Genomic DNA, 12,568 nt, shown 5'->3' with positions numbered 1-12,568 from the left:
CATCAAGTGTTATTTAGTTTTAAAAAGAGAAATAAGAGCGGACATGATAGAAATATATGCATTAATAATAATAATGAATATTTTGAAGAAAATAAAACCACCAAAACAAGATGAGGGATCTGACCATCAGGGTTTGAGTTATAATGGCTGTTAGCTCAGAATGAACACCATTTGTGCAGATAATTAGCTAATCCCAACTCAGTCTTCCAAACAATTGAATACCAGTAATACCTTCCAAATGATGCCTCTGCAATCAGACAGACTAATGGATCTTCCTGTTTCTAGTCATTCCATCATCAATTGACCTCCAACAAAACAGCCTCATGTCATAAATCAGTTCAACATCAGGGCCCTGGAAATTGAGGATCTAAACTAATCTCAATAGTGAGGAAGGAGACAGTAATCGGACTTGAGGAAAACCCATAACTAATGGGTAAGGATTTTATAAGATATACTCAATGTCATACTCCCAGAAGATAAACTAACTGTGAACTAATGTGATTAGCAGGATTTTTTCTAAATTGATGGTAGGCAGAAGTTTATAAACTTTTATCTCTCTCAAGCTTCTCAGGAATGGTATCAAATAATCCTTCCTAACAATCTGAACCGTTACAATTTGGGGGTGAGCTCACATAAACCCTTGTTGTTGGCAGACCCATACAGAGATGGTCTAGGAGTTATTACCTGAATGTTATGATCATGGTTTTAAGCATGGATTTGAGCCATTATAAAAGTTAAAACTTGATTTTTAAAATGTATCGCCTTCTGGATCAGGAAGCAATGTAATTACTGCAAACCAAATGTCAGAAGCCATCCAGGAAGTATGTGGGGGTTCACCATCTCTTTTACATATAGATCAGCGGTTCTCAGACTGTGGGTTGGGGCCCCAAAGTGGGTCTCAACCCCATTTTAATAGGGTCACCAGGGCTGGTGTTAGACTTGCTGGAGCTCGGGGCTGAAGCCTGAGCTGAAGTCCAAGCCCAACCACCTGGGGCCGACGCCCAAAGGCTTCAGCCCTGGGCAGCGGGGCTCAGGTTACAAACTCCCCTGCCCAGGGCTGAATCTCTTGGGCTTTGGCTTGGCCATGCCCCCCACTGAGGGGGGCAGGGCTCTTGTGGGCTCAGGCTTCAGTCCCCGCCTCGTGGGGTCATGTAGTAATTTTTGTTGTCAGAAGGGGTTCAAGTACAGTGAAGTTTGAGAACCCCGATATAGATGGTCTCTGTACAGACCTTTGAGAATGAAAAGATATTAATCAGTACCAGAATATTTATAAGTATCGGGTAAGGTACAACCATTTGGTTTAGGTAGTGTGTTTGGAATATGTCCATTAAAGTAAAGTTCTTAACAAAGTTGACTTGTATTAAGGTGAAGTGTTGTTCATTCATTTAAGAAAATCTCTGACTTCCAAGATATTGATGCACGAGGTGAAACAGTGATTTTTACTACGAGTGTCTTGTACTAGCTGTGATATTTCTACTAAACATCTGTGCTTTTCAAAAATATGCCACTTAGTCCATTGACCAAGTGAATCAAAAGTATCAAGACTATACTAGATTTATTGGCTAATAAAATGAATCCGTTTTAGCTCAGCCTAGCTGAATATAAAAGTAGCTCACTATCAACAGCAAAGCTGCTCTTTCATCTCTGATGGATTTTTTTTTTTATTTGTAATCAAAATGTGAATTTGCTTTCCCTAAGCAAGGTAACTGAAAAACTGGTGTTGCCTATTAAGGGCCCAATGAAAAGCCATTGACTTCAAGGGGCTCCGGTTCAAGCTCTAGCTAATCCAAATCTGTAACCTCAATAGCTGTGCATGTTGTAACTGTATTATGCTGACCCACAGTGAACCCTAAACAGCTGCCAAATAAAAATTAAGTGGTTATCCGGCAAATCCTTATTCTCACAGGGCCAGCCTGTGGCCCGGTTTGTGCAGCCATGCAAGATTTTAAGAAATCAGATAGCAAGCAGTTCAGGGAGGAGAGCAGCCTCCACAGTGCTGCTACATCCTCTGGGTAAACTGGTGGGAACGGGTGTCCTGGGGCAAGCAGTGGAGCATTGGCATGATGAGCATGCTGGGGGAAGTATGCTGTACTAGGTGCTTTCGTCTTGGAGCAAGAGGGAATGAAGGCTGTGACAGTCTGCCTTCTGTGTGTTCCCGTGGCAGTACAATGGGGCAAAGCCATGATTGTACCTACAAATAATTTCATTGAAATAAAAAAAAAAAAAATCAATGATGCTATTTGCCTAAGGATTGCTCATGTGTGTAAGTGGGACAGAACAGAGTACTAAACCATTAGACTCTGATATTGCAAAGATTTACACGTGCTTAAATTAAACTCAATATATGCAAGGTTAAGCACATGCATAGCTTTTCACATGATTTGGGGCCTCAGTGAACTTCTCAGAATGTTGAAATCACTCTCAGTTCAGCCTCATCCATCATAATGCAACTGAGGTATTGACTGAAATTATTCTCTGTCAACAGACTGTTATGCAAAAATTAATTATCCTACACCACCTTCCTTCCAATTCCTGTAGTCAGAAAACAATAATTCATACATCGTTTTTTCTTCTTCTGTTTATTGCGTCATTATGTTCTAATTCAAGTGTCCTTCATATAATATTTCATGAATAACAGACTGCACAATAATTACACATTTATTTAGTCCAGGAATAAGTCTAGAAGAAATATGATGTCATTAAACTGTTCGCACTGATTTGTTACACCCACAATGGACTTTGATTCAGCTGCCAACTTTTTGGCATTACCATCACATAGCAGTAGCTTAATCAGCTGTTGTTACTCAATTATCACAATGTAGTGTTGTAATATAAGAGTAGCGGATTTGTTACAAACATACTATACTGTCCTTTTACAAATGTTGCACATGCAACACATTTTTCATGTAGGGGTTGACCATATTGTTGTGATCTCACGCTGAAACACATAAAATAGAGAGAGGTTTAATAAAACATTAATAACTAGTTTAGTACTTTGTGAGAAGACATTTTAATGTGCAGAGTATTCCCATCAGAACCCTTCATAAAGCTAAGAGAAATTGTTAAATGTTATGTATTATAGATGCATACAGAAAACTTTCTCCTGACATTTACTATGCTTTAATATTACATTCACAGACTTAATGGGTAGCTAAAATATTTGTTGCTAAGTTCTCTATTTGAAATTCTACAGTTACTATTTATATTGTTCTTGATAATCTATTTTAAAGGGCACTAACCACAAGCATATAACATAACTCAATAGTGGATAGGACCTGGTAAATGCCAACTATAGAATGCTGGGTAATTGTAGAGTGAGGGGCAAACCCCACCTTTCTGCCTAGGGCAGCCGTGGAACTTGGTGCAGTTCTGCTGCACAAAAGGTGGTGCTAGATTTCACATGCTATATACCATTGGTGATATGTAGCATTCTAATATTTTGCTGCCTTATGGAGTTAGGAAAATAGATCAGGAACAATGTTCAAATGATTCTAGACATCACAATGATGATAATGGTTAAAGATGACGTAACTTAACAAAACATATCAGACAGTTCATTTCCTCAGTATATTTTACATTATAATCATGTAGGAGGCTTTGAGAGGAAATGAAATCAACATTAAATTGAAATAGGTTGCTATCACTTAAACTTTTTTGCTTCTAATAAATGACAGTCTTTCTTTACCCACTTCAGGCTGGCTTGTTCATGTTTGCCATTTTGGAGTATTCTTGCTAGTGATGAAAATCAGTTTCTAATGTCTGTGTCTTATTTTCACAGACAACAACGTTAATCGGTCTTTTGAAGACAGCTAGGCTGCTGCGTTTGGTGAGGGTTGCACGGAAATTGGACAGATATTCAGAATATGGTGCTGCAGTTCTGATGCTCCTTATGTGCATATTTGCACTAATTGCACACTGGCTTGCTTGCATTTGGTATGCCATTGGGAATGTAGAAAGGCCTTACTTGATTAAAAAAATTGGCTGGTTGGATTCTCTAGGAGAACAATTAGGAAAACCCTACAATGTGACTGATCAAAGCTCTGGACCATCCATCAAGGACAAATATGTTACTGCACTTTATTTTACCTTCAGCAGTCTGACAAGCGTAGGGTTTGGAAATGTATCTCCTAACACCAACTCAGAGAAAATCTTTTCCATTTGTGTCATGTTGATTGGCTGTAAGTATTTTTTATTTTATGTTTTATTTTTAACTCAGTATTTGAACAATGAATACAATAGAGTTTAAGTTTGTTAAATTATAAACATGGAGGGAGGAAGATAGATAAATGAAAAAAATGACTATACATAAATATATATTTATAGCATATCATGCTGAGTCATGGAGTCTCAGGTATGGAATTGTCTCCATGAAATATATATAGATATGGAAATACAAAGGCTCCAATTCCATAAGTTTCTGAAGAATGTGCCTGACTTTAAACACATTAGTAGAACCTTGACTTCTATAAGACCAGTGGTGCAGGAAGTCCCTTGCTGAATTGGAGCCAAAAGGAGAAGGTCTCGGAGTGTTTAGAAAAACAAAATACAACCTTTTCTCAATAGAAAATGCTTATTTGAGCACTTTCTATGTTCAGGTGAGATTTCCAAATGTGCACAATACATTCATTAATATATGCAGCTCATATTCCTACTTGCATCTGTAACATTGCACAATCTGCATTAAAATGTCTGGTATTGGCCACTATCCATGTACTGTATTACGATCTGAAATTACTTTTTTCAGAATAAGCAGCTTCCATCTAGTTGAAAACAGTTGAGTCATGACAAAGAAAAAAGCTTTTTAAACACATAGCACATTGACAAATAAGCCCCAATATCACCAAGGCCCTCAAGTGTCAAAAGTTGAAAGACGTATAAAAAATTGAGAGTATGGATCATCTGAGTATTTGCTTTGCTCCTCTCCTGATTGTGGGTTCCAGTTCCATGTTTTGACAGGTGATAGCTGAAAAGTCAGAGATTCCATTGATCTGCCTGTGTTGTGTGGATGTTTGCCCTGTTGCATGGGAAGTGTTGTCAGGCACACACACAGGAACAGATCCAGCACTATTTGGACCTTGATCCTGCCAGTCCTTGCACCATGTGCAGCTGTGAGAGGGAAGAGAGCGTTTCTTTTGCTAGTGTGAACAGATACTGTGGACAGGCACCAATGAGTCTGTACACTAGACAGAGTCCTCAGTACTGAGTAGAAATAAGTTTCAAGGCCCTTGGGCACCCACTTCCTGACTCTCAAGAGCAGATGATAAAAAAGGGCCCTGCTGTAGGTGGAGGATAGGTGAATCTGAGGAGTCTGAGGCTAAAGTACAATGTTCCACATATCAATGATATGACTCTTTGGCCTTACTGAAGTTTCAAAGCAGAGGTAACTTGGCATCCAACCAACATTTCTCTCATAGCTGCAGGATCAGGGGTTCCATATGTTCTCTGCCCTGCTCATCACTTTTTACATTGTGTTTATAAGTGCATCACTCATGCAGAAACAAGGCCTTTATTGGCAAACTTCAACAGCCTGTAAGAGCCTGGCACCACCAACAAATTCTCCCGGAAATTCTCTGGTTCCCTCTTTCTAGCAGTTGCCTTACTGAGACCACATCATTCATTGAGTTATGTTTGATCATGTAATAGTCTCATATTCTTTACTCCTCCCATTCTGAGCCACACTCACCTACAGGGAATGTGTTAGACAGTTTGTATCAAATACAAGAAGAGGAGGACAAACATACACCTGGTAGTCTCAGCACTTGGCGACAGGAAGCAGTATAGAATTGGTCTCACTTTATTCCTCATGACCTTTACTACTGTAAATAGTTGTTGCAATGCACATGAGAACTGTTGAGTATGGCCAAATCCTCATTTCCCTACTCAATTCTTTATCAGAAAAAAATCCATTTTGGCTTCAGAGGGAACTTTTGTCTGAAGAGGCTAAGAACAATAGTATTTAGTCTGATGTGAACACATGAAAAATAGGGTACATGTTATGACACGGTACTCAATTAAAAACTCTCAGGAAAAAAAATTTCAAGTGAGGTCTCTTAGCTAAATGCTTTCATATCCCGCAGAAACGAAATGCTGCTGTTTTTTAAAATGGAACCGCCAAGGTTTGGTTCTCCCTTTAAAAAGTCTACAACTAAAGAACTGTAGGAACCATAATAGCATGGGTCTTTTACAAATATAATTATATTTATATTTTCTGAATATATATGTAGATTTTAAAACAAATTGCTTATTTAAGTCCGACCTCTATCGGACCAAATAAAGCGCTTTAGTTTTTGTGTTTCCCTGATAGCCCTTATAAAGTTGAGATAGGCAACAAGAATCATTTGAAGCCTAGATAGACGTCTGTAGGAGAAGAGAGTGAAAAGATTGGACTATTTAATTTAGGAAAGGTGACACGATAAATATATACCAAAAAAGAACGATACCAAAAAGGCTTACTGGGTTACTCCTATTTACCTTTTTCATAATGTACAAACAATGGAATAGTCAATGAAGTTGAAAAGCATTATATTTAGTGCTGATAAAGGAAATACTTTTGTTTTTACTGAACATAAAATTAATCTGTGGAATTCATTTCTACCACATATTGTTTCAAGTCTATAGTTTAATGAGACTAGACATTTATATGGCAAATGAAGTTATGTTAAAAATTATAAAAACTATTCAGAAAGGATATAAGTGCTCATGCATCAGGGCATAAGTCAAACACTAACTGATGGGGGTTAGGAAGAGACTTCCCCACTGGATAAGTTGTTCCATGATTGTCCAATACAAGTTTTCTTTCACCTTCCTCTGAAGTATTTGGTACTTTACTAGAAGTTCTGTTTGTAAGACACAGAATACTGGGCCAGATGAATCATTGGTCTGATTCATATGGCAGTTCCTATGCTCCTCTGACTTGCTTTTCTGATCCATTAACCCATCATAGAGTCTCTCCTTCTGTTAATGACAACTGCTAAAGGAAAAATATGTAATGTTAAGGTATTCCTCACAAAAATTGAGACTTCATAGCAGCAGTAGCCAATGTCTTTAAAGATAGAACCACCTTTTTATGGAAAACTATTGTTTTAGTAGAGCTTAATTTTAAATCAGATTGAATTTGTTTAGGGATTGGTAATCAAGGTGCAGCTTTGAAATTCTCATTGAAGTTCTAGAGCTTTGATGTAACATTAAAGGAATTTACATCACAGTAGCTTTTCTCCCTTAGATGAAAGGAACAGTGTCTTCTTTGTCTTTCCAGGAAAAAAAAATCAAAATGAATACTATAAACTGGTGGTGCTGTGTGTCTCATTTGGAAATTTTACAAAATCTATTGAGTTACCAAAAACAGAAATTTTAAGGAGTAGAAATCGAATGCACTAAAACCAGCCTTAGACTCTCATCCTGCAAAGGACCCACAGAGTCCTATTTATGTCAGTGGTGTGCTACATAGGCATGTCTCCTTACAAGCAAATTGCTTTACAGGATAAGGAGCTGAATTTTCAGTGAGTTATTGGAGCTATTTAACCTAAAGAGACTTACATCTGATTCTGCTTTTTATTTATGTCAGGAGCATGTGTCCAGAATGGCTCCAAACATTTCTCATATTATAACAGATTTTAAAATACAAAATTGAGATTTGGCTGCAAACATCCAACAGTCCATCCAGTCTCCATTATTTCAACCTATGTTATTTAAAACTCTGCGTTATATGAAACTGGATCTTGTCCCCCTATAACATTTAATTAGATTGAAAAAGAATCTGTTACTCAAACTAACCTCCCAATAGTCTTTAGATAATCAAGGTTACACTCTAGTTCAGTTTTAGGCCCCAATCCTGCCAAACCTTATGTATCTGCTTACTTTTACCCACTGCAAGCAGTCCTGTTGAAGTCTATAGGTTGGTAAAGTTAAGCCACAGGTGCATAATCTTCACAGGATCAGAACTAAAAATCTTCAAAACCAAACACTGCAATCGTGTTTAGCTAATATTTTTAAAACTTCTTTCAGTGAATGTTCCTTCTGTGAAGCTCACCATTAACATACTCAGACAATTAACAAGCTATGAATGTCTTTCTTACATCAGGCAATATCAAATCCAGTTTCTGTTTAGAAGACCAAAATGTCACTAAATCTGATCTGAGCTGTTTTCCATACTAGTCTCTGCAGTAATAACAGCTGTGTTGTGTGCAGAATGTAGTGATATTAGCTAACTGTTTGTTTCTATCTAATCCAGCATTAATGTATGCGAGTATTTTTGGAAATGTATCTGCAATAATCCAAAGACTGTATTCGGGAACTGCACGGTATCACATGCAGATGCTGCGAGTAAAAGAGTTTATACGCTTTCATCAAATCCCCAATCCTTTGCGGCAGCGGCTCGAGGAGTACTTCCAACATGCGTGGACATACACCAATGGCATTGACATGAACATGGTATGTAATTCTACTTTTGGAAATTAATATCACAACGTCCTAGTGGTCTAGAATGAAACGATTCTGATAATTTCGGAGATGTTAGATTATGTTTCTTTCTCGCAGGTTTACTTTTTGCCCTAGAGACAGGCCCAAGTTCCCAATCCGTGTCATCACATGGTATTGAAACAAGATGTCACATAGCAGTGTCCTATTATACAGTGCAATGTAGCATAGACCCATAAGATATCACTTTCCCCCTTTTGGAGAAACTGTATCAAGTCAGTAGACACAAATTCTTGGTATTCTCCACCACTTCTAATTTGGTTGTGTGTTAACCCTTCTCCAAATCCCAGTCTCACAGACTTTGGAACATAGCACACCATCAGTTTTTACATTGAGCAGCTCAGTGAAACCAAAGGGAGTTCTGCATAAATATTTACAGCATGCTATGGCCACCTGAAAGTTTGGAGCAGCCCAGATTCCATTGTTAACATGGAGTTCCATGATTAATGAGGGGGGCAGCCAGTGGTGTGGCACAGGTGGTGAGGAAGAGACAATGGCCAATATTTTTTTAATGGTTAATAATTGTGGTGAGTGCTTCAATTTTTGGGTGCCAGAGTTGGGATGTTTTAAAGGTACCTGATTTTCAGAGAATGGATACTCAGCACCAAAGTTGGGCATCCAAAAACTGAGGCATTCCAAATCACTAGTCACTTTGAAAATCTTGCCTATAGTACTAATCATTGAACTCCTAGTGCTGATACATGCGGCACAGGTTGGGAACCATGGCTGGGTGCTATGGACTAAAAAAAAGAAGTGGGGAGAAAGAATCTTAAGAACACTTGCTCCAAATGCAGCTTTTTTCAGGATTTCTTTTAAACATTCAGCTTGATCCAGACACCTCAGTTTCACCCCAGTGTAACTCAGTTGGAATATACAGCATTACACTTGCATAAAATCAGTACAGAATGAGGCCCTTTTTCAGCATTTCATGACACAGCACTAGTACAACGTAGCATGTACTTTGGAGGTGGGGAAAGTGGATTAGTTGGCATCCCAAAAGAGAAGAATTCTAATCAGAAAATAGCCTGAATAACAACTGAGCTCCCACCCACCAATCTCCATGTCTTTGCTGAAAGCCATCACAGTATTAACCATTCAGCAATTCACAGAGTTCTTACTATTTTAGAAAGAAATGCCAGGATACTTTTTACCCATGACACTTGATTATAGACACTGATGGAATATTGTAAATAAGTCTTATATCAAGCTACAGACTATGGCATGCTAAAAGGAAATAACATCATTAGCAGAAGTAGGCATCCACTTGCTTTGCTTCTTTTCCAAAAGACAGAAATCTCCTTTCTGATAAGTTGAACCACTCAAGTTCAAGCCATCAATGGTATAATACAAGCTCAGATAACTTCCTAAGCTATTCTAAGACTGATGGATCTGAGACCTTGCCTAGCTTTCTAAATGGTTGGAAGGAAAAGAAACTCCACAAGTTTCAGTACAATGTAAATAGAAATTAAACCCTTACTAATGTTGCCTTAAATATAAAATCTTCCAGAAGGGTGGTTGTTTCTCTGTGAATAAGTTGGAAGAGTGCACACCTTACGTCAGTAGATAAGGGCAGTGATTTGATAAAAGGCATTTAGGGCTCAACCACTGATAGCTTGACTTCTTGGTTACTGTGACATAAAAGCAGATTTTATGGGCAACAACCTATAATCAATCTATAAACAATTCCCCATTGCCCACACGCACACAGTCAGACACACTTGTGCAGGCTTTGCTGCACCTCAAGGGAGAATTCCTACCCCAGAACAGGTGGTGTTTGCACAAGCCTCTCTTGGAGGTTACACTAGTGGAAAGGCAGCATCAGAGCTTGATCCTATATGTTACTGAATGGCCCTAACTCTCATTGAAGTCAGTGGGGTTTGAGATGCTCGGCACTGTGCTGGATCAAGTCCTTGAGTTGGAGTAGGTCTGATCTAGTCCAGCACAGTATTTCTGAAGGTATTAAATAACAGGAGTGCACCTTAAAAGGAACTCCTTCACCTTTGATTACTGGATGTGACTGCTATGGAGACACCTGTATGAAACAGTACCCACAAATTGGATGTTGTCTGGTTAAACTTTGCATAATGCAGAAATTGGTATGTTGGGAGTTGTCTTAGATTTGTCATTTATGTGAAATACAAATTAAATGGATTAAATATCCCCACCTACATCAATATGATTGTGAGGCAGTATGAAGGTTTTGTTTTAAATAAAATATGAAACAATAACAATCCAGATTAGTGGCTTGTGTTTGTTATATTTTATTTCTTACTCTCTCATGCTATTCTATCTCTCAAGTCTATGACAATCATTTAATTTACTTTTAATGTGCGTTTGTTTGAATATATTACACATCAATTCAAGGTTGATATGCCAGTTGTCTGATTTATGTTGTACTTATGAAAGATTTATCTCTTTCCTGTCTGCTTCATTCCTAAATACATGGAATAACACCATCCACTGGTAAGAGCAGGAGGTATTTGTATCAAATTTAATTCCAGTGTAAAGTGTGGAGAATATCCATGTTATCTGTTGGGTTTAGAGCTTGTTTAATGTTTTCTATTTTTAGTTGTAACCTTTTTGCATGATGAACTGGTAGATAACAAAGAGAAACGCACCTAAATTGAATCAGGGGCAAAACAGATAAAACTGCTTGATGTTGCCACATTTATTAGACAGTTTTATCCCACAACTCTAATCAAACTTCTCTGTCGAAAAAAGGTCATGTGTATATGATATTCATTAGATAGTTGCTCTGTAGAAATGTCACACTCTGATAAACTTGCCATGCTGATCATTCTGCATTTTCCTTTTTATGTGAATGCTTTTAGTTCAAACCCCATATGCATGTTAGCAGCAAGTACTGACGAAGCTTTCCAGGCTCTAAACCATGTCCATATGCAATGGACTGGCATGTGGTTTTGAGAGTTTGAACTTGCATGAAATCTCTATATTTACATCCAAAGGGACCAATTCTGTCCTCAGGCAAGTGTGTGACTCCTGCCAACTTCAACCGGAGTTTTGTGTGAATATCTAAGGGCAGAATTTGATCCTGACTCTCTCCCTCCTCCCCCATCTCATCACTGAAATCTGAGTAAAAATAAAGTCTAAAATAATTTTCCTTCTTTGAAACCTGAAATTTATGAATAATTTACATCATATACATAACTAATAATATGAATTTTGTTTCAAAAAATGCTTTTACGTGTCAGGACTAATAATTTAAGAATTCAGGGAAAACAAACTAACTTTTCACTTAAGAAATAATACTGTACTTAGATAAATAAACTTGCTTTCTTTAAAAAATCCTGCAGTTTTTTTACTGAAAATAAGGAGATAATATTTCATGTTCATCTTAGATGACTAAACATAAAAGTAACTTTAAAGCTCTGGTGGTGAAATATGATAAGAAAATGATTAATTTGTTCCTCTCTGCTTCACTTCTACATCTCTTTGATTTTGATGCATTGCATAATGTATTTTGATAAAACAGTTGTACTGATAATATAATTTTGCATGGATTGGATAAACAGTATTTAGGATTTACTTTAATCTGGATCAAATTCTTGAGTCTACAGAATAAGCATAATTTAAATCATGCTGTTATTTTATTCACTGGCAAAGTTAGTTACAAAAGATGATTTATAATGAAAGCTCCTGCCAGTCTCTGAGATTTAAAAGGATTGTTTCGTTATGTTCTAGAATTTTTCAAACTATCCTGTTCTGTTTTTCTTGTATTCTTTTCTCCTTATGTTTTCCACTTCCTTCCAATATTATCAGTCCAGCACCCACTGATAACAGCATGACTGTACTACCCCTTATAGAAAGAAGCAGTACTTAATATCTGAAGATCCTTTTTTCAATTATGCATGTGTTTCTTCTAACCCCCACTTTCCCATGGATTTTTCTGTGCATCACGATAGGTGTATTGGTTTATTTTGCCTAAAAGAAAGTCCAAAATAAGTGGGCCATGCTCTGGGAAGGGTTTGCCCAAACATGTATTTTAATTAACATTTCAAATATAGACTGAAGGAAGTTTTACTTTTTATTTTTGGATTTAGTACTATAAAAGGGGATAACAGGTCATCATTTC

General features: G+C 37.4%; 1 protein-coding gene across 1 annotated transcript in view; it reads left to right on the top strand.

Moving 5' to 3' along the window:
- The window catches only part of KCNH7 (potassium voltage-gated channel subfamily H member 7), a 318,264-nt gene that overhangs the window by 257,653 nt on the left and 48,043 nt on the right, over positions 1-12,568 (top strand). The window contains exons 8-9 of the mRNA XM_024199964.1: positions 3,779-4,178; positions 8,231-8,430. Coding sequence (XP_024055732.1) covers positions 3,779-4,178; positions 8,231-8,430 — 600 coding nt within the window. The remainder of the gene's footprint in view (positions 1-3,778; positions 4,179-8,230; positions 8,431-12,568) is intronic.

The sequence above is a fragment of the Terrapene carolina genome, unplaced genomic scaffold (genome assembly GCF_002925995.2).
Source record: "Terrapene carolina triunguis isolate 2854851 unplaced genomic scaffold, T_m_triunguis-2.0 Scaffold62, whole genome shotgun sequence".
NCBI lineage: Eukaryota > Metazoa > Chordata > Testudines > Emydidae > Terrapene > Terrapene triunguis.
This window is presented reverse-complemented; position numbering and strand designations above follow the sequence as displayed.